The following is a 25,044-nucleotide window of genomic DNA, read 5'->3' on the forward strand; positions in this document are numbered from 1 at the left end:
TGATGGTAGGGTAGGTTCTGGGGGTGGCACCGGTGAGAAGACAGGCGTTTTCTGGCCCCACAGAATAGACAGTCTAGTGGGATGAGGTTTGCACTCAAGATGTGGCTTCCTAAATAACAACCTCTAGCCAGGCCTGAGGACAGAGCCTGGTGATGTGCATGCCTGGCCTCTGGCACCCTCTGGTGACTGTGGCTGTGTCTCTCCTAGTGGGCTGTTCATCACCAATCATGACAAGGGCCACATTGCCACCATGCTCAACTCATGGCCTGAGGATGACATTAAGGTAGGGTTCTTCTCTTCTGTGCTGTTGCTCTGTGCTGGACTGGGTCCTCTCAGCCTGGACCAGAAAGGAAGCCATTGCATCACCAAAAGGAAGAGTCAACAAACTTGTATAAGGCCTGGCTTCCACACCTGTCATAGCTATGCACAGCAATCCTGACAGAGGGAGAGTGGGTCAGAACAAGGCGTCCAGGTATAGCAGGGGCTGAGGATTTGAACCCAGATCCTGGTGCAGGGTAACCTTGGTTTCTCTGAAGGATGATGGCAGATGGGTTTCCTCCACTGAGCCTGCAGCTACCACCACCCAGTAAAGGGGAGTCGAGGGTACGGGGGCCTATGCTGACTTAGGTAGGCTGGCATCCAGAGGAGGACCACTGCAGGAGCACGCCCCCTGTCTTGCAGGCTGTGGTGGTGACAGATGGGGAACACACCCTTGGCCTGGGGGACCTGGGCTGCTACGTCATGGGCATCCAAGTGGGCAAGCTGGTGCTATACACAGTGTGCAGGAGAGTCAACTCACAGCAGTGCCTGCCTGTGATGCTGGATGTGGGTACCAACAACCAGGTAATGACCCCAACCCACGGCACAAGGCCCTGAGGACAGCAGGGATGCTTCTGCCTCAGGGAACCTCCCTTTCATGGACAACACAGGAGGAGAGAGAAAGAGAGATAAGTATAGAGACAGAAATGCCAGGTCAGGCCACATACATGTCCTGCAATAAGCAATCACAGAAACCAGAACTCCTTTGTTCTGCACCCTAAAAAGAATTTATGTCCTGGGACCGGGTGGTGGTACACCTGGTTGAGTGCACACGTTACAGTGCTTGAGGACTCAGGTTTGAGCCCCCAGTCCCCACTTGCATACAGAAAGCTTTACAAGTGGTGAAGCAGTTTTCCAGGTGTCTCTCCTCTCTTCCTTGATATCTCCTCTAACTTCTCGATTTATGGCTATCTCGAGTCAATAAATAATGACAAGAAAAATAATAATAAAGGAATTTTGTCCCATACTCCCAAAGGGGGGAAATGTTAGAGGAAGATGACCAGAGGAGACTAAACCCCTATTATCCTGGGATCTAAAATGTTTTCACCAACAGTCTTTGTTTCTAAACCATCATTGAGAGGGAAGAGAATCAGGAAAATCAGAGGATGTCAGGTACTGTTTTGCTTATCTGAGAGAGAAGAGGGAAAAGAAGGAAGGACATTCAGAAGTAGTGATAGGTGTAGCTATGACGTAGAAAGGAAGTGAAGACAGAGTCATAGAAATGAATAAAAATGGGCAAAAGAAATAAAAATTCACACACACACACACAGGCAGAGAGAGAGAGAGGGAGAGGGAGAGGGAGAGGAGAGGGAGAGGAAGCGGGAGAGGGAGAGGGAGAGGGAGAGGGAGAGGGAGAGGGAGAGGGAGAGGGAGAGGGAGAGGGAGAGGGAGAGGGACAGGGAGAGGGGCACCAATATATATTCAACCCACACCTATAACCTCAGAACTATGGTGGTTTCTGCTGGAGGGGGTTGGAAACACAGAACTCTGATGGTAGGGATAGTATAGAATTAGACCCCTATTATCCTATAATTTTGTAGCACACTATTAAGTCACTAATAAAACATAAAATTAAAAGGAAGCAGGAGAAAAAGCCAGGCCAAGTAGGACAAGGGCCTGTCCTAGATGTGAGTCCCCCCACACCACACAGGGGTGCTTGGCTTCAGGGGAAATTCAGGTGCTTTGGAGTCTCTCCTTCTCCTCCTCCTCCTCCTCCTCCTCCTCCTGCTCCTGCTCCTGCTCCTCGTCCTCCTCCTCTTTCCTTTCTGTCTCTCACTCTTTCTCTATCTGAAAAAGTTGGTGGGGCAATGAAATTGCACATGCCTGAGGCCTGGCTCCAGAAAGCTAGTCATGGAGAACATGAAGAGAAGTGGTGAAAGTAGAATAGTGGTTTCCATTCTAGGCTCTTTTCTTCAGTATTTTTCCACCAAAGCCATCCTACATCCTAAGACCAAAGCTGCCTTTTCCCAGCAAAGCCATTGGAATCCAGCTGTTCTCAAGTTCATGTGTATTATGAGTTCTTTCCCAAGTTAGCTTTTGTCCTACTGTGTCATTGCTTTGTTTGTTTGTTTGTCTGTCTTTCTGACTACTTTACCAGGGCACCAATCAGCTATGGCTTATTGGTGATGCTGAGGATTGAACCTGAGACCTTGGAGCCACAGGCATGGGACTTTTTTTTATTACCATCAAGTTGTCTCCCTTGCCTCTCTGCTCCAAGGGTGTCATTTGATTGGCTGTTGAGTGTATCCACAGTTCCATAAGGAACTGCCCTCCCACAACTGGACTCAGGAAATTTCTCATCTCCTGGCAAATAGAAAACTGGTTCCAGCACTCAGCATCTACAGATTGGTGTTTATTTTCCATCTCGATTATCTTCTTAGGAAAAATTCTTAGAAATATCAGACTGGGGAGATAGCATAGGTCAACAGAAACACTTTTCTACCTGAGGCTCTGAGGTCAAAGTTTCAACCCCCAATCCCATCATAAACCAGAGCTAAGCAATGTTGAAGGGGAGGGAGAAAGAAAGAAAGAAAGAAAGAAAGAAAGAAAGAAAGAAAGAAAGAAAGAAATGAAATGAAATATGGAAGAAAGGAAGGAAGGAAGGAAGGAAGGAAGGAAGGAAGGAAGGAAGGAAGGAGGGAAGGAAGGAAGGAAGGAAGGAAGGAAGGAAGGAAGGAAGGAAGGAAGGAAGGAAGGGAAAGAAAGGGAAGGGAAGGGAAGGGAAGGGAAGGGAAGGGAAGGGAAGGGAAGGGAAGGGAAGGGAAGAAGTAAAGAGACTTAAGAAGAAAGAAAGAAAAAAAAGAAGTAGGGACCAGAAGATAGTTCACCCAGTATGGCACACATGTTATCATGTGTAAGTAACGACCCAATTTCAAATGCTCATGGTGGTCTTCCGGCTTGGAGGGGAGGAAACTAGGAGCAGTGCCTCAGTGTCTCTCTTCTGTCTGTCTCTCCTCTCTGTCTCCCTCTATGCCTTTCAACCTGTATCTAAAGAGAAATAATTGAGAGTGGGTGGGCCCATGCAATGGTGTACCTGGTTATGTACACACTGCAGTGTGCAAGGATGTGGCTTCAAGCCCCTGGTCCCCACCTACAGGGGCAAAATGTCACAAGTAGTGAAGGAAAGCTGCATGTGTCTCTCTATATCTTCCCTTCTCTAGCTCCCTCTCCCCTCTCAATTTCTGTCTCTATCCAATAATAAATAAATAAAGTTATAAATTATAAAAAGGAAGTAAAACATTTGGCTGCTTGAACCAGCAATTTTGTTGTGCAGGCACCAAGCTCCAGGACCAACCCTGTGTCAAAATTTAAACAAAGAAACAAATAACTTAGCTGGCCTGGAGGTGCAGAGGAGCCCCCTAGGCTGGAAGCTTAGCCCCCAGAGCCCTTCAGCACAATCACCTCCCAGCCCCATGTCCATCTTTCCCACTATGCTGGGCTCCTGATTCGTCTGTCAGTCTGGCTGGCTGCCCCAGGAGCTGCTGGGGGACACCCTGTACATCAGCCTGCAGCAGGAGAGCATGCATGGGGAGGATTATGACCAGTTGCTGGAGGAGTTCATGCAGGCAGTCACCCACAAGGGAGCAACACAAGCCACTGGGATGGGGTGGGGCAGGAAGTGGCTCCGAGGACAAACTGGGGTAGGGAGAAGGGTGCATGGGAGGCAAGGGAAGAAGACTCTGCCTCACCTCTAAACTCAGAGACAATCAGGGCCATCAGTGGTGAGTGTGAGTGGGGTGTGGGGGTGTGTGGTTACTGAGGCCCATGGGGGAGGGAACCCAGCATCTGAAGTCCAAAAAGGAAAACCTACAGGCCTGAGCTGTTCTGACTGGAGGCAGGCTTCAGAATGTTTTGAGTGGAGGGGAAATGTGTCCTTCCCACAGAAGGTTCTAGAATTCAGGATGCCTCACCCCTACCTGAGGGCCGGGCTGTGTGAGTAAGTAGGTCCTGTGGATACTGGCTGTGAGATTGATGAGGGGACATCTCTGCCCTGGAATGAGGGTGCCCTCACTCAGTGGGAGACCTACCCGGAGGAGCCCAGCTAAGGCTAGTGAGTTCCTCACTCTGTCTTCCCCCAGCAGCCAGACACACACACACACACACACACACACACACACACACATACACACACACACACACACATCTGGTGCCAAAAAGATAGATCCTGAAAAAGGAGCTGAAAGTGTCCCTGAAGAGATGAATATGCTGAGGAGCACACATGACGCTGAAGCTCAAAGGGGCAGGAGTGTGGTGGATGTGTGGAGAAAAGCCAGAGGATTGTCATCCAGGAATGCCCAGAGAGGCTGTCTTCTGGCCTAAATTAGCCAGCGCTGCCCACAGTGCTCTGGCTTCTCTTGGGGCAGAGCCCCCTGACACAGGATGAGGAACTGAATGAACTGCATGTCTCAATGTCTCTTCAGGGACTCTTCAAGGAGCTGGGAGTAGCTGCAAGTGCTGGGTTCAAGCCCCAGCACCACGTGGGAGCATCACAACACCAGGGTAACTTTATGCCTGGTGTTGTTTCTTTCTGTTTCATGCCCCCACCCCCAACAAAAAATAGACAGTGACAGGGCAATAGGTGTGTTGTCTGGTAGAGTGCATATGTTACGAGGCCAGAGAACCGTGGTTTGAACTGCAGGCCACTTTGTGTGAGCACCTGCAGAGGAGACACTTCCTGTGCAGAGGAGCAGTGCTGTGGAGGTGTCTCCCCACCTCTAGCTCTCTATTCCTTTTGGTATCTCACCCTTTCAACTCATTGCTGGGGCTCAGTGTCTGCACAGCTCCACCGCTCCCAGATGCCATTACTTTCTTTCCTCTAGATAAAGGGTGACTGACAGAGAGATAGAGAGGAAAGACACATAGAGGAGAAGAGAAACCACAGCACTGGTCCACTACTTGTGAAGCCCCCCAACCCCCATTGACAGGTACCCATGTAGTGGCTGGGGTTCAAACCTAGGACCTCTTGCATAATAGCCTATATTCTCACTGACATCTAACTCAGATACGGAATGCACTGCCTCGTCCAGTTTGAGGACTTCACCAATGTCAATGCCTTCTGTCTGCTAAACAAGTACCAAGACAAGTACTGCATGTTCAGTGATGACATCCAAGGTATGTTCCGCCCTGAGACTGAGTGGCTAGGACTGGCTCCCTCACACAGGACCACCTGCTGCCAGAGTACCACTGGGGCTCCACTGTCTGGTGACTCAGGCTTCGCTGTGACCTGGGAGAGAGTGCTGGGGCTTTGCTAAACCACTGCTCCCTGGTCTAGGCCTTGGAGACCATGACCACATCCAGGGAGATGAGTATTACATGACTGCATATATCTGTGACTGTGTACAAGGATGCAGGTTCGAGCCTCTGGACACCACATGGGAGCACCTACAAGGGGGAAGCTTCATGAGCAATGGAGCGGTGTTATGTTGTCTCTCCTCTTTCTATCTCTCTCACTTTTAATCTCTCTGTCTCTTGACTTCTATCATATACATATATACATATATATACATATACATACACACACACACACACACACACATATATATGTCATGTAGGCATTGAGTCCCAGCAAGAACACTGGTGGCAAAAAAAAAAAAAATTGAATGAAACATGTAAGGGGCATTCTAAATAATTTAACTAGCAAATGCAAGCTGGACTAGGACAGAGCACCTTTGTGAGCCACAGTTTCAGCCTCTCTCCACAGAAGAAGCTAACAAAGACCTGGGGCAGATATAGTAAATGTTTAAAGCACTAATATATGGGGGTCATATGGTGGCATGGCCAATAGATCATACAGGTTATCATGCTCAAGGACCTGACCCAAGTTCAAGCCTCCAGTCCTCACCTGCATCAGGTAGCAGGAAGCTTCATGAGCAGTGAAGCATTATGACAGATGCCTCTCCTTCTCTCTGTCTCAAAGCACTGGATATACTTACAGGGAATTATGAAGTGTAAGCAGTGGGTCCCCTTTGACCTTGAAGACCTGTTTGTGGGGGACATAGCAAACACTGTCAAAATCTACAAGGACGTCCTGGGGTGGAAGTCCCCAGGAGGGTCCAGAGAGGGGCTTGAACCAAGGTCTTTAGACATGGTTATGTGTTCACTCTACCATGTGACCCAACTGCTGGTCCCCTTTTCTATTTCTAAGTCCTAACACGTCACCCAAGAGCTCCCCACCCCAATGAAAGTCAATGTTGAAGAAAAACCCAAACCTTCTGTTGTAGGGTTCAACAAATGCTAATCAGTCTTTGAGGTTTTGGGCTGTAGTAGGGGGGTAACTTTTCCCTCCAAGGGAGTCTCAGATGTCACCCCAGGGAGAACACTGGACCAACAGGGTAGACAAAAGGCTGGGGTGTGGGCTCTGGAAGCCACACACAATGCTGGGGCAGAGTACCAAAGATCAAAGGTTTAGTAGCTGCTCAGAGGTCTAGATAAAGTTTACTTAGTAACCTGAAGGAGCAAGTTGGGTGTCAGTAGAGCAAAGTGCAAGGTGGCAGTGGATACAATCAGGGTTATTCCCATCACAGGGAGATTAGATTCTACCCATCACAGGATTAATTTGATTCCAGCCACCTGAGAGAACATTCCACTCCCAGGAACAAGACCCAACCTTGGAGGCTGTTCTGCTGAGGGTCTTTGGTGCCATCTGGTGGTTAGAGCACAATCCCTCCTCCAGGAGGTAGAAGGCTGTGCTGAAATAGATTCCTGGGCTGAGGAAACTCTGAAAGTCTTCTAGGAAAGATTTGCAGGGACCCAAAAATCACCAGGGTTGGCAGAAGCACGTCTGTGGACTCCATGAGATTCAGCTGAAAGAGGGTTGGGAGGAATACTATTTAAAAAGGTCTCTGCACCCCTAACTTCACAGCAGCATAGTTTCTTTTTTTTTTTTTTCATTTATTTAAGAAAGGAGACATCAACAAAAACATAGGATAGGAGGGGTACAACTCCACACAGTTCCCACCACCTGATCTCCATATGCCATCCCCTCCCCAATAGCTTTCCCATTCTCTATCCCTCTGGGAGTATGAACCAGGTTCCGTGAGATAGAGCATATGTTCACATGTATCCATAAACTAGGGCAAAATATATACCTGAAAGCAGAAGTACACTAGAGTCTGCAGTGAGTACCCCACAACACTTCATCTCCACCATTCCAAACTTTGGGTCCATGATTGTTCAGCAGCATAGTTTCTAAGAGCCCAAACATGGAAGCAACCCAGGTGTCTAACAAAAGATGAGAGGCTGAGAAATTGTGGTCTATATGCACAATGGAATACTACTCAGCTGTTAAAAATGATGAAGTCATATGTTTTACTTCGTGTTGAATGGAGTTTAAAAGAATCATGTTAAGTGAGATCACTAACAAAGAGGAGAATGAATACTGAATGATCTTACTCCTGGGGGAAATTAAAAACAAGGATAGAAAGAGAAAACACAAAGTGAGACTTGCACTCGGTGTTTGCACCAAAACAAAGGAGGAGAAGAGAAGGAGAGGAAGGGACTTTGGGGCCCCTGGGCTGAAAGGACCTAAGCTTGGGGTGACAGTGTTCTGCAGACACCCACCACAGGGAGGTGAGACTTGCACACATGTGTCAGCAACTACCCTGTAAACCATTACCCCCCAATAAAGTTATTTGGTGGTGAGGATTTTAAAGAGCAAGAGGAAGATGGATGGACTTACTCTATATCCTAGGAGAAGAGGAAAACAGTTGGTGATATACTAAGAGGGCTTTGATAAAATGGTGGGCAAAGGGAACTGGAGATTTCTGGAGGAGGGTCAGTCTATGCAATGTTTAACACCTCTGTAACTGGCCTGAGAGAAAGAGACAGAGATGAGGAGAGACTTACAACATGGCACTTGAATCTTTATCTCATAGACAGGAAGCAGGAGTTTGAACCTGGGTTTTTGCACATGGCAATGTGTGTGCTGTGACAGGTATGCCACCACCTAGCCTCATAAACAAAAAGTTAAGTCCAATGACTACTTCTCTTATTTATTTATAAAATAAAAAATAGAAAAAACATATGATAAGTGGGGTAAAATTCCACACAATTCCAACTGTCATAGTTCCATATCGCATCCCCTGCCCTGATATCTTTCCTAATCTTTATTCCTCTGGGAGTATGGACCCAGGATCATTATGGGGTGCAGAAAGTGGGAGGTCTGGTTTCTGTAATTGCTTCTCCACTGAGAATGGGCATTGGAATGTCAAACCATACTCCCAGCCTGTTTCTATCTTTCCTAGTGGGGCAGGGCTTTGAAGAGTTGGGATTCCAAGATACATTGATAAGGTCATCTTCCCAGGGAAGTCAGGTTGGTATACTGATAACGTCTGCAACTTGGTGTCTGAAATGACTACTTCTGAGTTGTCCTCACCCTTTGTAATAATTGAGTGACTTCTTTCTTTTTAAGGGTCCATAGACTTTTTGTTGGAATTTGAGGGCCTCTTCTCATTCAGGGAAAGATATATCTATCTTTGTGTCATAAGATCTAAGTGTGAGTTCAGATTTGTGACTCCCTCTCTGGGCCTAGGAAGTTTCTTTGGGTTGAATATGATTTCATGAGCCCAAGAGACCTCCTCCTACTAGGTCCCCAGAAAATCTACATGCTCTGCAAACCAAGCTGTAAATTCATGTTCAAATCTCTTCTCCCCTGTCTGTAAGGCCCTGGTGATCCACTGGGCATAAAATGTAGGCCAGAGACTGTGCTTGAGTCTCCCCCCCAAAAAAAAATCAATGTAATGGGCTGGTGGGGGGGCAGGGGTTGTTGCAAGAAAGACAATCAGCATCCTCTGATCCTGATTTACTACCTCTCCCAGGAGTGTCTCTCTTCCCTTCTGGTTCCCATTCAATGGTTTTCAAGCATATCATTATTTGATCTGGTAGATTTGTGTGTTTGCTTATAAGTGAAAGTTCACACTGTCTCTGTTTCCCCGCTGGCCTTGTTTCTTGATGTGGAAGCCCTCTAGGTCCTTCTTGGTGCAGGTGGTGAGTCTCTGTTTGGGTCTTTGTCTTCTTCTGTCTTGTGTTGTTATTTTGATTTTTGCTTTTGGCAGCAACAAAAAATGCAGTGCTGCTCTGTGCAGTGTTCTGCTGGCATCTGTTTACAGGCACTTAGGTCAATGCCAGAAATGATCCCAGGATGACCGTGGGAGGGATACACAGCAGCTTCTATCTTTACATAACAGGCAGTTACTCAGATCTTCCTCGGTCTCTGGAAGCCAGATGGACACACGGGGTACGCCCCCCAACAAAGAAACTGAACCCACTCTGCTCTGTCACAGGCACAGCCTCCCGGATCCTAGCAGCTCTGCGGGTCACCATAAGCTGGCTCTCTAGCCATGTGTTCATTCTTTCAAGGAGCAGGGGAAGTAGGTGCTGCCAGGAAATGGAGAAGCCTAGAGGTGGCCTGGCATGATGCCTCATCTGGACACTGAGCTTCTGTGCCATGTGCATTGGGCTGCATTGGAGGAACCTCCAGACCTGTGGGCTTTTTGCACCCTCTCTCATTTGAGGATCCCTGCGTCCCCCAGGTGTGGAGGTAGGAGGGCTGGCTGCTGCCTCCCTGGGTCTGAGCCTGTCCTGTGTGGCACCCCCACGCTGCCCTGGGCATCGCTCACCTCCTGGTCATGGCCCTGGAGAAGGAAGTCGTCCCTGCGGCTGAGGCCACCAAGAAGATCTGGATGGTGGACTCCAGGGGACTCATTGTCAAGGTGGGTTGGTCTGGGGGCAAGACTTGGGGTATCATACAGCAGCTGGAGATGGGGTGCTTACATGTGAGGGGGAAAGCCTGGCAGGCAGGAGAGAGATGAGGAGGTCAGGGCAGGGACTGCTCTTTATTTGGACTGATAAATTGATTTTTCCTACCAGGATTACCACACTGCTTCACTGTACCTGACGGCCATTATTAATGCAGAGAAAGGGAGAGAAACACATAGGGAAAAAATGAGAGGAAAATAGAGAGAAGGGGAGACTTCTGAAGCACAGGGTGATCCCCCTCAGATGTCACTCAGAACCTGAATTCAGGTCCCAGATTCCATTAGCTTCGAAAACTGGGGAGAGGGACAGGAGTGACAGTTCAAAGGTCATAGCTGAAAATGTAAAAACCGGGGCTAGGAGGTGGCACACCTGGTAGAGCACACACGTTCCCATTTGTGAGAACCTGGGTTCAAGTGCCTGGTCCTGACCTGCAAAGGAAAAGTTTCCTAAATAGTAGAAAAGTCTGAAGATGCCTCTCCTTACTCCCTTTCTATCAGTCTCTGTCTCTATAAAAAAAAAAGGGGGAGAAAAAAAGAAAAGAAATGTAAAGAAAAGGAGGATGGAAGAAGGAAGGAGACAAAGTGATCACTGTGAGTAGTGGAGTTGTGTAAGCACTGAGCTTACACAATAATACTGCTGGCAATGATAATAACAATAAATTAAAGTATAAGAATCATGGACACCTGCATGCAAGAGCCATATATTTCAATGGGCAGGGTGCATGCCTTGCCATGCACTTGAATCACATTCAAACCCTAGCACCACATGGGAGGTTGTCACTGTACTGGGAGAAGCTCTGGTGCTGTGGTGGCTCCCCTTCCGTGTGTGTGTGTGTGTGTGTGTGTGTGTGTGTGTGTGTGTGTGTGTGTGTCTCTCTCTCTCTCTCTCTCTCTTTGTCTCTCTCTCTCAGTACACAGAGTGCTCTCTGTGGCTCAAATGCAGCAACTCTGCCTAGGTTCCCTGTAGGACCATGTGAAATCTTGGTAGAGTTTAGGGGCGCTCTCCTATCCTTGGATGGAGGTCTGGAAGGACACCCCACTTGTTGGCCTCTCCCGTATAAGGGTGAGCTAAGAGGGAAAAGTCTTCCATGACTCAGTTTCCCCTTGCTAGTCTCTCAAGCCCACATAAAGCAGACAAGCCTCTCACATTAAGTTTTCCCTGATAGCAGGCCAAATGGCTGCCTGATTGAGAGTTCACTCAAAGTTCACTATAGTCCTTCAAAGTTCACGCGTTCACTATAAGTTCACCTTTTGATCATATAAGAGAACAAACTTTATCATACACTCTTTCCAGTGATTTGGCTGTGAGACCCCCACATCTATTTCCTTGGTTTTGATCTATGACTTACATGAAGCCTTACCTCTTTCTGTTTCATCTCATTCTACTGGTTTTACCACTATGCTTTTCTTAATAACTTTGGATAATTAACATGCCCGCATCATGGAGACTAATTGTCTTGACCTTTTGGTATCACATCAATTCTTGTCATTCCTACCCCTCCCCACCATAGGGGTAAGCTGACCTTTAAAAAACTTGTAATTTATGACATATATGAATAATGTCCTTTGTTCTCTTTTCTACAAAGCCGTGTGTTTTACACTAAATAAATTAGAGCTTCATACTAAGATCTCTCCTGGTGTTCTTACTGCATCTCAGAGTCCCTATAACTTGTGACAAAGAAGCCAGTGGCTTACCTCCTGGTTGGAGGCACTCCACGTGAGCGCCAGCAGTTCCCTACAGCCACACATCTTCTTTCTCTCCAAGCAGGGGAGGAGCCATCTGAGCCCTGAGAAAGAGACTTTTCCCCAGGACCATGCTGAGAAGGGCTCCTTGGAGGAGGTGGTGCAGCAGGTTAAGCGATGGGTTTGATAGGCTGAGCCCCTCGGGTTGTAGGAGTGGCCCGAATTCTGCTTGATGTGTGGTGTCAGAATCCTTGTTCTCACAGCCCTGTGTGTGTTCAGTGGCCACCTCCCTGTCATTTGCTAGTCTGGGGAGACTAGTGCTTGTCTGATGTCTTGTGATTGTATGGTCTGGTGGGTGGCCAAAGGGACCTGACAGAAAAAGTCAGGCCGTGAATATTATCAATAAGGGCTTTATTTGTGTGCTTCTGGAGCAAGGTTCTCGGTTCCGGGCAGGTAGGGGGTCACATGAAGTTGCAAGCAGGGTAAAGGAGGGAGATTCTTTCTTTTTTTTTAATATTTATTTGATTTATTTATTTATTCCCTTTTGTTGCCCTTGTTGTTTTATTGTTGTAGTTATTATTGTTGTTGTTGTTGTTGTTGGATGGGACAGAGAGAAATGGAGGGAGGAGGAGAAGACAGAGAGGAGGAGAGAAAGATAGACACCTGCAGACCTGCTTCACCACCTGTGAAGCGACTCCCCTGCAAGTGGGGAGCCAGGGTTCGAACCGGGATCCTTATGCAGGTCCTTGTGCTTTGTGCCACCTGCGCTTAACCCGCTGTGCTACAGCCCAACTCCCAGGAGGAAGATTCTTATAGGTGAGGAGAAAAAAGAAACTTAGGTGAGAGTCCAGTGGGCATTTTCCATGACGTTAAGTGTGGTGGGTCTGTGGTTTAGGAAATTGCTAGTCTCCAGCAGGCATTCCAGGGATGCGCTGGTATTGCTGTGCTCTACATTCTTATGACTGAGTGTTTTTATCCACAAGTGCCTTCAATGGTCAGGCCCTCCCAGATCTATCATTCTGCCCTTTTTGGTCATATATGGAGGTAAGGTCATTATTGCTGCTTCCTGCTAAATGGGGGTGATGTGGGGTGTGAGTTAAAGGTCAGAATAGGTCTGCAGAGGCCCAATGGGCAGAGGAATGTAAGAGTGTAGAAGAAGTTGGTTGACAGATACTCTGCATAGCTCTTGAATACAGGTCATAATGAACCTAATAAGGCAGGGTTAAAAAAAAGCAAAGAAATTAGGATTAGAGTGATATCTCTGTAGAATCTTCTCATCCTCTAGATACTTCTTTTATTTGTTCCCACTGTGGTGCAGGGGGGTCAGGGGGAGGACAGAGAGGGAATCCACAGTTAGTCTGGGTGCTTTCTCCCCAGCTGTCCTGGTATCAGGGCTGTTGGGCTATGCCATGGAGGAGAGAGGAGATCCGGAGCAAAGAGGGAACACAAATCTTTATTTGCACGGGCACCTCAGAGTTGCGTGAGAGTGCTGTGGTTCGGGGCACGTGGAGGTAGCAAAAATGGCCACCTCCTGGACCACCCTCCTTTACATCTTATCACCTAAGTGAAAAAATGGGCAAAAAAGGCTAGGGGCAGAAGGAGAAGGGTTTTATAGGGCAACAACCAGGAGTGCCGTGTCTGGACAGGATTGGTTGAAAAAGGCACTGAGAGAATATCTTGGGAATTGGCAAAGCCTGAGGGGATAGCCTGACAGATGCGACTGCATCTGCATAATTCCCCAGCATCTCCCCCTTTTCCTTTATATCTAATGGACCTAGTATAGGAAATATAGAGTGGAGCAGGTTTAAGTGTTTTTAATGGAATGCTGTGCTCAGGTGTGGAGATGTAGGACTTTTTGTGGGGAAGGGAAGACTTACATGGCTGCCAACTTTGTGAGATTCATGTCCCCCCCCCATGCTCAACCACTCTTTAGAGAGAGAGACTTACCTAGAGGGACTCATCTCATAGGTTAAGCTCTGCCAGGCTCCACCATATCCTCACATTTTTTGTATCTTTTTATCTAGTTATTACATTAATATAGTTCAATATCTGTAAAAGACTCTATCTGTGACAGAGGAATATTAGTGTACGGGTGAGCAGAATCCTTTTAGGCATAAACCTGAATGATATAACAAAACAGGAAGGGACAAGTAGGGGATCAGTAAGAGCCAGTTTGATGCTAAGAGGAGTCATGGTGTGCAAAAGGGGCATTTCCTGTCTCTGGGACAGGGCTTAGTAATGAGGTGAGGGGTTCTGCCTCTGGGGTCATCTCCTGCCCCGGGGGACAACACTTAGTAATGAGGGGGTGTTTCCTGCCTCAAAGGACAGGACCTGCATGAGGGAGGGTGTGGCCTGCCAAGAGGAGGAGCTATTTGGCGTTGTATAGTCCTCAAGGCAACAGTCTGCAAAGTCCATGAACTACTCTGGATCAGTCTTTGAAAAACCAGCAGCATGAAGGGAAGAAAGCTGCTATAAAATTGTGTAAAGTGTCCAAAGGGTATACCAGCAAGTCTGATAGAAGTCTCAGTCCAAAGTAGGTGACTAGGGGGAGAAATGCCATGGGATGAAATGATGCACGTCTATCTCCACGGGGTACGTCAGCCACTGGAATTCTGCTTTTCTGTAGAAAGTGGGCTGGAACTGCCATAACATGACAGACAATGCAGAAGCGGGAAGGGCATACAGGCAGTAAGAAAGTTCTGTCCTTGGAGTCTGTGAATCAGGTTCTTCAGATCGCATCAGGTTTCGGGGGGGGAGGGGTGCCACTGTAGCCATGCCATCTAGTGGGCGATGTCAGAGTGTGTAGGGGTCCAGATGGTTTTTCCCAGGATTCCTGTGAGAGAAACACAAAGAATCTGCTTCCCGTGGTTAGCAGGGCATCTGATTTGAATTTCATATAGAAAAAGAGGTTTGATGCCTTAGCCAACTGAAAATTGGGGGATGTATCTTTCTTTATTTCTTTGTTTGGTTAATTGGGCCTAGGTGTTTGGAAGGCCTTCTCAGCAACCATTTGTCTTTGGGGGTAGTAAGGGATGTTTGTGGCATGGGTCGATGCTATAAAGGGAAACATCTTTAAATTGTTGGCTGACAAAGGCAGGCCTATAGTGGCAAGATGAGATACACCAGTTAAGTGTAGAAGAATATGTGAATGTTGTTAATTCACATAGGTTGTGTACGGAGGAACTTCTTATAGTTTAATACCTTACCATATGAGCAGATGCTTCTTCATGTGAAGGCTTTGACATAGTTGTAGTCAATTACTTGTGAAAAAATTAACAAGTTAGAAGTTTACTATAATTGATGATTCAATGATTATAATTGGTTTAACTATATAATTTTGTTTAAAGGTCATCTAATGTGACCTCCTGTAGCAGTCTCTACATCAGGATCTTTAGACCAATTTTTGTTAAAATATATATCGCTTTTTTAACCATTTTTACTTTGGACTATAAACAGACTCAGGTTACTTAGAGAGTTAACACATGTTAGTGACAATGGTTTTAATATTTTCAGTGTCAGGTTGATGCCAGATCTGTTGTGGATTAATTTCCACAAGATAGCTTACAGGGCACTTTGGGGGGAACTCCTATAGCGTCCTGTATAGAGAATTTGTATTTTAGTTTGGGGAATGTATTGTCACGTTAAACATTTAGACTTTTACCTTAAATAGTTACTTTTAGCAAATTAGTTTTGCCTTGCCTTGTAATAATGTAGCTTTAAGGTTACACTTTTAACTGTTAAATTAGTGTTTACCAAACTTGAAGCATACCCATAAACATTTAGTTATAACACACAGGATGAGAAAAACTTTATTATGAAAACATATCATTTTAAAAGAAAATTTAGATCTATCTTTACTCACACAGTTTAAGACTAACCATTTTATATATACACCAAGACTTTTACATTAAAAATCAAAAGAGAGAAAAAAATTGGAATGTTGCTGGACTTCTCCAGAAAACTTGGCTGCATCCAGCATTTTTATATAAAGTCAATTAAGTTTTTTAGAGTACTGTGAGCAAATGGGTCATACAAAAATTTTTGGTCATTCAATACACTCACTCACAAAACACAACTGGCCAGTCATAGCATAAGATATTCAGAGAAGGGGTAGGAGAGAGGGCTCTGTGAGCCAGATTTTTACAGATTTCACCATGTCATATTATGGGTCCTGGGGTGCATCCTGCATCTACTTCTCTTTCAGTATTTCTTGTTCCTCGGGGATAGCAGCGTCATCATGCAGGTATTGTTGGACATGGTGGCCAGGGACCCAGACAGGTTTGGAGTACTTCTGTGGAAAAACGCATGTGAAACCCCTCCCGATGGTCAATAGGGGGTCAGGCCCTTTCCACATTTTATTGAGTGGGTCTTTCCATTTGACCTTAATAGCTGGGAGGGTGGATGGTGTTTGCCAATGAAGAATAGTAGGAGGCAGGTCTGAGTTTTTGCAAATATTAAAGAGATTGAATGTAGTTAAGGCTTTTGCTAGCTGGATATTGGGGGCTACATTCATCCTTTATCTTTGTTTAATAGAGCCTTAAGGGTTTGATGGTCCCTCTCAACAATGCCTTGTCCCTGTGGATTAAAGAGAATGTCTGTGGTATGAGTAATGTTCCAATGGGAACAAAATCTTTAAATTGTTTGCTGGTAAACACATTCCTATTGTCAGTTTTCAGTTGAAGAGGTAAGCCCATTACAACAAAACAGGAGAGCATATGGATTATAAGCTTTTTTGAGCTTTCTCCCATCTGAGCTGTCACCCACATAAATTTAGAAAAGGTATTAATTGAGACAAACACATATTTTTGTTTGCCAAAGTTGGGTATGTGGGTGACATCCATTTGCCAGAGATCATTGGCTTTTAAGCCTTGGGGTTTAACCCCAAGAGTTTGAATAGCAGGTGTTTTTATGAGACCTGCACAGGAAGAACATGTAGCAAGAATATGTTTCAAATGTGCTAAAGGAACATCAGGAAATCAAGCTCAAAGGTCTTTAAGATTAACATAGTCTACGGCCATACCACCCTGAACATGCCCGACTTCGTCTGATCTCAGAAGCTAAGATTAACATGGGTTAGAGAATGAAAGTCAGCAGGATTAGAGACAGAGGTTAGGAGAATTCCTGTGGAGGTGAGGCAGTCAGCTGCAGCATTCCCTTCGGATAGCGAACCAGGAAGAGGGCTGTGGGAACGAAGGTGTTGAACATACATTGGTTGGGTTCAAGAACAGAGCATAGAGAATTTGAACCAGAGAGAGGAAAGTGGGTTGTCATCAATTTTCACATAAGAATGATCAAGCAATGGAAGTAAGTTAACAGTATACACACTGTTAGAAAAAAGGTTGAAGGATTCTGGTACAGCTTTTAATGCAAGGAAAACAGCATAAAGTTCTCTGTACTGAGGGGAATTATCAGGAAGCTCAGTAAAGAGGGGTTTAGGGGATTCCTTGTCTGGGTAATATGTAAGGGAAGCAGCTGCCTTTTATCCACCATCAGTGAAGACAGTAGGAGCAGAGGGGATGGGATCTAGAGAGAAACGTTTAGGTACTAGTAGAGGCAACAGAGGTAAAGAAGCTATTAATTTATTAGAAGTTAAATGGTTATCTATTTGTCCTGGAAACCCCACTAAACTTACAGCAAAATGAGAATGGTGGTGTATGAGCCACTCTATATCTGTGAGAGAAAAGTGAAGAATAATTAAATCCAGCTCCCTTCCTACAACTTGAACCGATCTGTTTCTTCCTTGGTGAACCATGAATGCTAATGCATCTATCTCAATAAGAAGTCTTGGAGCTCCGCCTACTGGCATATGAAGTCACTCGAGAACCCCATGGTTCTGCCACAGTTCCCCCACTACTGTGGGGGTGTAGTTAAAGATTAGAAGGTTTACCAGTGAGGAGGGGGAGAATTGAACAAGGTTCATGTCTTGGAGGGCCTGGTTAACCTTTCCAGTGCCAAGGAGGCTTTGGGTGTTAACATACATTTTGAGGATGGCTCTTTGTTTCCTTTTAACAGGTCAAAAAGTGGTTGGAGACAGCTAGTAGGCAGATAAAGATACTGCATAAGCCAATATAAATTTCCAAGAAAACTTTGTAAAGAAGCAAGAGTGAGATTAGAAGCAAAGGTAACAAGATTTTAAAGGATGAATTTGCGTTAAAGAAATTTCTGAACCTAAGAAATATATTGGAGGAATTAGCTATTCCTTCTCAGGAGCTACATTAAGGTCACTTTTCTTTAAGGCAGGAATAAGAAAATCATGTAGGGCACGGAGATCTGTTATCTAATTCTCCCTATATTAAGATGCCATCCATGTAGTGAAAAACCTTAAGACCCTTATGAATATATGGAAAAAGGGCAGATTCAACAGCCTCTTGACAAATTGTAGGACTATTGGCAGTACCACCCATTCAAATCTATCAGCAGGGCTGCCAATATTAATGGAAAGAACACAGAAGGCAAAACACTTACTATCTTGTGGGTGCAAGGGAATAGAGAAAAAACAATCTTGTATATCAATAGCCATGATTGGAATTCCCATGGGAATTGCAGAAGCAAAAGGCAAACCGTTTGGGGGGAGCCCCAGACTTGCATGGTTTTATTTACCACACAGAGATCTTTGAGGAGGTGCCATTTTCCCGAGTGTTTTTTAATCACAAAGACAGGAGCATCCCACGGGCTTCAGGAATGATGAATGTGTACCAAGGAAAACTACTCTCAAACAAGCAATTTTAAAATTTCTAGTTTATCCCTAGGCAAAGGCCACTGTTCCACTCAGACAGGCTCATTAGAAAGTCAGTCTAAGCAGGAAGTTTGGTTACGAACAGTGGCAGTTAGTATTGGGGGTGCTGGTTAGATCTAGAAGTCTCACAGGAGGGGGTGTTGCACTCTGAAGGGGCATCTGTGGGTATTATAACATCGAAAGATTCCAGAATATCTCTGCCCAGTAGGTTGGTGCTAATATCAGCTACCAAAGGGTGGAAGTGTCCAGTAGTCCCTTCGGGGTCTTCCCACATAAGCAAATCTGGTGTGAGAAAGGCTTGGTTCAACCCTCCAACTCCGTGTAAATGGGGCCCTGGGAGGAGTTCCAAATTCTGGGGAACCTCTGCTTGCCTTAGAATCATCTTTTCTGCCCCCGTGTCAATCAAACATTTAAAAGGAATATTGCCAATCCTTACTGTCATAGTAGGGTGACCTCATTGTAAAACAGAAATGGTCCACAAAATTTCAGGGTCTGAATTTGAACCATTCAGGGACATGCCATTTTTTATGAAACTTGGACCAGCAATCTCTCCTCCAATGAAAACCTTTCTGGCATCTAGGACAAGGTGTTCGTGGCCTCTGGCTCTCTGACTGGAGGCATGGTTGTCCTAAGGTGGGGTCACAGCTTATCTGGACATTGGTTATGCCAATGCCCTTGGTAACCTCACTGAAAGCAGGCCCCATTTTGCTTATGTGGGGTAGCTGCATAATCCTGTGTCATAATGAGTGCCCCATAAGAGCCTGGTCCATGTTCTTGTGTTACTAAAATCCAATTATCTGTCTTTTGGTGTTTAAGACTGAGGCATGCCTGATGGAATTCCGGTAGCATTCCATCCCAGACAATAGAACACAGGAGGAGAAAACGGGCTTTATGATTATAAATCTTTCTCTCTAAGCTTGACCACACTCTGGAAATGAAGTTAGATAAGGATTCATGGGTTTCTTAGCGAAGGGAGAAAATGTGGACTGAGGTTGCTCCTTTGGGTTGGGTTAACCTCTCCCATGCTTGTGATGTGCAGACGCATATATATTCATAATAACCAGCTGGAAACTTGGCTTCTGCCTGATGAATTCTGGTTTCAAACTCTCCTTCTCCAAACAGTGCATCAAAATTCCACTACAGCTGGTTCTGACTCTTTCTCTGGGATTGCTTTGAGCATTCACCATGAAAACATGCCTCCCATTGCAGGTAGATGGGGTCAGGGAGTGTAGCATGAGCTACGTGCCTCCAATCTTGGGGGTTATTAAGGTGCTGGAGAAAGCCTCATAAAATGGAGTTGGTCCATGGGGCATGAATGCCGTCATGCTTAAGTGCCTGTCTGAGCTCCCTAAGTTCTTTGGAGGAGTATGGGTGCCATACCTTAGGGTTTTGTCTATTGGGTACCACATTTACCGGGAAGGTGTGGACTTTTTTGATAATGAGGTAGCAGCGGGGGGTGGAGTCATGGACATGTAAGCCGCTGGAGGAGTGGCAATGACAGCAGCAGCCAGAGAAACTGAACACGTGTCTGCCAAAATGGAACACTTGGGGTAAAATGCAGAGGGCTTAGGCAGGGCGATATATATGTATGTATATATATATATATATCTCAAAAGCTGCAAACATAGCCAAGAGTAGTATCCACAGTGCAGCCCCAAGTAAAACATCTCCAAGATAGAAATCCTGTCCCATGAGAAAAGAGTAGAGGGTTTGGGAAGCCTCTTCCTAAAATGGAGTGAATCCCATGGCAGAGAGGAACATGGGGCTGCAGAGAGTCAAGTGGCTGTGTACTTACCTGCATCTGGGCGGGTCAAGCCCCACGTTGGGTGCCAGGTGTCACGTTGTGCCTTGGAGAAGAAAGAGAGGAAATCCAGAGAGAAGAGAGAACACAAATCTTTCTTCACATGGGCACCTCAGAGTTGGGTGAGAGCGCTGTGGTTCGGGCCACGGGGAGGTAGTAAAAATGGCTGCCTCCCAGACCACCCTCCCTTGCATCTAATCATCTAAGTGAAAAAATGGCAAAAGAGGCGAGGGGCAGAAGGAGAAGGGCTTTATAGGGCAACAACCAGGAGTGACGTGTTGGGACAGGATTGGTTGAAAAAGGCACTCTGAGATCGTCCCAACTCTTGCAGGAACTGGCACTGCCAGCTTGGCAGATGTGACTGCATCTGCATAAATCCCAGCTAGGGCTGTGAGGTTGAGGGTGTACTGAGGGTGGGGACTAGGCAGAGAGAGGGTGGACTAATTGGAGGGTGTTTGATAGATGGTGTGGAGTGGACTGGTGGATGTAGGGGTTTAGGCAAACACCCAACATCCAGTCTTAGGTTGGGTGCCTTGTCCCCAGCTGCCCTGAGAGTGGATGGGGAGGGTGGAAGGATAGTGGTTGTGGTGGGGGATGTTGAATGGGGTAAAGTGTGTTGGGGTGCTGAAAGGGGTAGAGACAGGTGAACTTGGGGCAGGGGTGGGATTTGGGGTTGTTTAGCGGGGCTCCTCCTCTTTGGTTGGGTGCCTCCTCCCTCAAGCACCCAGTCCACCCTCAACCAACCCTCCAGCACCTGCTACCAGGGCAACTGGAGAGGAGGCACAAGCGACAGTGAGAGGCCTTCCTCAAAACAGTGAAAAGGAGACAAGGACAGTGACACCCCCGCAGTACCTGCTCCCCTTTCTCCTAGCCTGCCCTTCTCCTCTCACTCACTGCCACAAATGATGGTCCCTTCTTGGGAGAGGAGGAGGAAATGCTTTCCAACAAAATCAGAACATCTCCTTTAGAATAGATTATATCCCAGTGAGAAAGATAGTATGGTGGCTCTGCTAAAGACTTGCATGTCTGAGACTCTGAGGTTCCAGATTCAATAATCTGTATCATCATCAGCCAGAGTGAAGGAGGAGTAGAGAGAGGAAGAAGAGCAGAAGAGCAGGAGTGTGGGGTGAACTGAGAGTGGGCAGGCCAGCCGTGCAGAAGGTGCAGCTCTGCCTGCCATGTCTGCGGCCCTGTTCCCAGCATCCGAGCAGCATGGAGGGAGCCCGTGCCCAATGCCCCGCACCATGTGACATAGAGCCGGCTCCAGTGGGAGGGCGGCAGGTGGAAACCAGAGTTTGTCTCAGAGAGAAATGTTCCAGAAATAGAGAAACAGTCTCTTGAACAAGGGGAAGAGGCCTTTGGAGATCTCTTCACAGCAGAAAATCAGCCCATAGTGGGTAGGTAGCCAAATCTGCACTTATATGGGGGATGGACAAGAAAGAACCCACGTTGGGTGCCAGTATGTAGTCATGCATGAATCCCTTCTTCTTCTAGCATTTGCCCTTCTTCCGTAGCCAGTCAACAGCGTCAGGTTGAGCCTGATGTAAAGTTTCGAGACCTCCTTTGAATCTGGAGAGGTGGCAGTAGTTGACTATGTGGGTCACAGTCTGTCTGTAGCCTCAGGGGTAGTTCAGGTGGTCTCTGGCTCCCCAGCGATGGAACATAGCGGCGCACCAGCCATGGCCTGTTCGATAGCGATTGAGGAGGGCCCAATAATAATGTGCTAGGTCAAAGCCGGGTTGACGCTTGCATGGGTCTGTGATGAGGTGTTTGGTCTTTACCTCAGCTGACTGCCAACTCTGTTTCCAAGAGTCTGAAACAGAGAAGTTCAGTGTAGGCATAGGAGACCAGATTGGATGACGAGACGTCAAGCGTTGGACAGGGTGGGCGAAGATATCCGCGTATGTTGGCAGGTCCGGTCGAGCGTAGACGTGGGAAATGAACTTCGATGATGCCGCATTCTGACGAATATCTGGCGGGGCGATGTTGCTAAGAACTGGCAGCCATGGAACCGGGGTGGAATGGATGGTTCCAGAAATTATCCTCATGAATCCCTGTAAACCCCCAGATCAGAGTGGAAGAAACAAGGAGAGGAGGCAACTTGCAACTCCAGAGGGCAATTACTTGTCAAAAGCCATGGCATCTTCATCTCACTGCTGCTTCAGCACAAAGTCTTTATCCCATTCTTTCTGTAGGCTGAAATTGATTTTATTCCTTCTATCCTGTTCTGCACATCTTTCTGCTAAATGCCTGGATGGAAGGCAAAAGTCTGACTCCATCCACTGCCACCACCGCCCACCAAGTCCTCTCTCCTTTGCACTCAGTGGGAAATCTGGTTTTGCCCTCACTCTTTGAAATAAGAGGTAAAGACAAAGGCCAGGTGGTGGTACACCTAGTTAAAGGCACACATTACAGTGTGCAAGGACCCAGGTTCAAACCTTATGTCCCCAGCTTCAAGAAGGAAGTGCATCAGGTTTCTCTCTGCCTCTCACCCTATCTCTATACAAGACAAATAATTTTTTCAACAAAAAAAGAAAAAAAAGAAAAACTGTCAATGACATGAGCAGAAACAGTGAACTCTAGGTCTCTCATAACTGAGTGGTCCAGGTCTGCTTGCTTTCAGCCAAATCCCTCTTCTGGTCAATCAATTACCACTCAAAACTGTTTATTTCCTTTAACTGATTTAAAATCTTATCTCACAGGGTGACATGTGACATGTGACAGCCTCAGAGTGTGACTAGGGAGAGTGAGATGAGAACCAGGGTGGGGTGAGCTAGGGCCAGTCATGAACTCTCCATGTGTCCACCCATGTTTCTACTACAGTGTCAAGGGAGGGGGAGGAGAGGGAGGGGAAGGAGGAAAGGGTTATGGTGGGGAAGGAAGGCCCACAACCCTTACTGTTCTTGGTTTTTCTGTAGCATGTGTTTGTCTTGTTGCTGACTTTCAATGTGGCTCAGGATAATTTTTCTTTTGTCTCCTACAGTGGTTTCTACCTGTTCTTTCATACAGTTTATGTTTCACTGCTGCTTTCTCTTTCTTCCCAACGATGGTGTAGGTGCCCATGGGATTATTGATGGGCAGACTTTAAGTTTTGTGTTTCAGCTGGAACAGAGAGTCATTGTGAAGGCTGCAGCTTTGGTCTACAGTGACAGATAGAATTTGTCTTTCTTTTTTTTCTTTCCTATGGGGTGTGTGTGTATGTGTGAGCAATCAAACCCCAGGGCAACAGCTGTGCAATCACAGAGTCTTTCATTACTAAGCTCTCCCCTTGACCAAAAGCCCTGCATGGTGAACAACACAGTGGACTATCTATCATGTACAGAGAGTTGTCAGGTTAACTAGATAATGGTTTGAAAAGAGGACTATTTAGGCAGATACAAAAAGAAGGCATAGTGACTAAAAACATATAAATGGTGGTGAAGCATGTTGACTACCATCTGAAATGAGGCTTCTTGAACCTTCTGCACCTACAGTCCACCTGAGGTTCTTCCTCATGTGGAGACCTCAGTTCTGGGGGTATGGAGAGGGGCCCAAGAGTCTATGGAATAAGCTCCCACCCAGAGAGGAAGTGTCACTCTTGAAAGGTCACTGGTATCCCTTCTATGTGCCCTCCAAAGAGTGGGCTCAAACATTCCAAGACAGGATTATATTTAATAGAGAGGCAGAAACAACTCTTACATAAAGCTGCCATTCTGGTTCTTGTGTCTTCTCATAGCATCTGCAATGCTGAGCTAATAGGCTGAATTCATTTTTTAAATATTTATTTATTTATTATCAATGAGAAAGAGAGAGAGAGTGGACCAAACATCACTCTGGTACATGTGCTGCCAGGGATTGAACTCAGGACCACATGCTTGTGAATCAGTGTTTGTTCACTATGCCACCTCCTGGACCACTAGGCCACACTCTTCATAAAATGTTCCTTTTTGGCATTTAGTCTCAAATTTGCAAGGAAAAAGAAAATAAATTTTAAAAGGCTGGAAATGTAATTCTGTTCATGCAGAACACTAATTTTCTAATCTTCCTCTCTACAAAGACTACATTATGATTCCAAATTATGAGCTTTTATGTTTTTTTTTTTTTTTAGCTGAGGAGAGGTTTTTCAGTCAAGGCCTTTATTTTTCAAACCCAAGGTCTGGCCCAAGCAAGCTAAGCAGAATGGCACCTGAAAATGGGTGGCTGTCTATGTTCTTCCTTGCACTCATGCAATACAGTAGAGTAAACTCTCCATTCATCCTCCAAACGCCTCGCCAATACATTTATATAAGCTGTGAGGAGATCAGAAAGTAGCTTCAGCTCCAAAATGTAGTGCACCAAACAAGACTTTAGTCTGCTCCTGAAAACCTGGCCATGCCCCAAACTTCATTCTCAGATGAAATGCCTGATTTGGCACACTGCCAGGCAGACATGCACAGGACATCTGCAGTGGCCTTGTCTGCTGCCCCACTACACCACCTCTCAGTAAAAGCATCTCACTACCTGGTTCTTGAACACTGCTTCCTTCTCCTTAAGCATCTGATATCTCCATAGAATCTGCTCATCCTCTAATTCTATTTTTTGTTTGCTCACACTGTAATATACCGCACTATTGACCTTGTCACACTACATGCAGAGATAGTATTTTTCCTACAATGACACCATGTGTCTGTTCCTACCTTTTGCTTTTTACCTTCACAATTCTTCTTGTGCTCCCCCAAGAATGGATTTCTCAAGAAGTGTGTTTGATTAAAGGAGGTATCAACAGCAGTCAG

At 46.1% G+C, this 25,044-nt stretch overlaps 1 protein-coding gene across 1 annotated transcript in view; it reads left to right on the forward strand.

The window, feature by feature from the left end:
- Window positions 1–212: 212 nt before the first annotated feature.
- Window positions 213–25,044, forward strand: part of LOC132533989 (NADP-dependent malic enzyme, mitochondrial-like) — a 205,211-nt gene continuing 180,379 nt past the window's right edge. Inside the window, exons 1-4 of the mRNA XM_060177415.1 lie at window positions 213–283; window positions 682–843; window positions 3,795–3,925; window positions 5,321–5,430. Of these exons, the coding sequence (XP_060033398.1) occupies window positions 251–283; window positions 682–843; window positions 3,795–3,925; window positions 5,321–5,430 (436 nt within the window). The 5' untranslated portion in view covers window positions 213–250. The remainder of the gene's footprint in view (window positions 284–681; window positions 844–3,794; window positions 3,926–5,320; window positions 5,431–25,044) is intronic.

This window comes from Erinaceus europaeus, chromosome 17, assembly GCF_950295315.1.
Source record: "Erinaceus europaeus chromosome 17, mEriEur2.1, whole genome shotgun sequence".
Classification (NCBI taxonomy): domain Eukaryota; kingdom Metazoa; phylum Chordata; class Mammalia; order Eulipotyphla; family Erinaceidae; genus Erinaceus; species Erinaceus europaeus.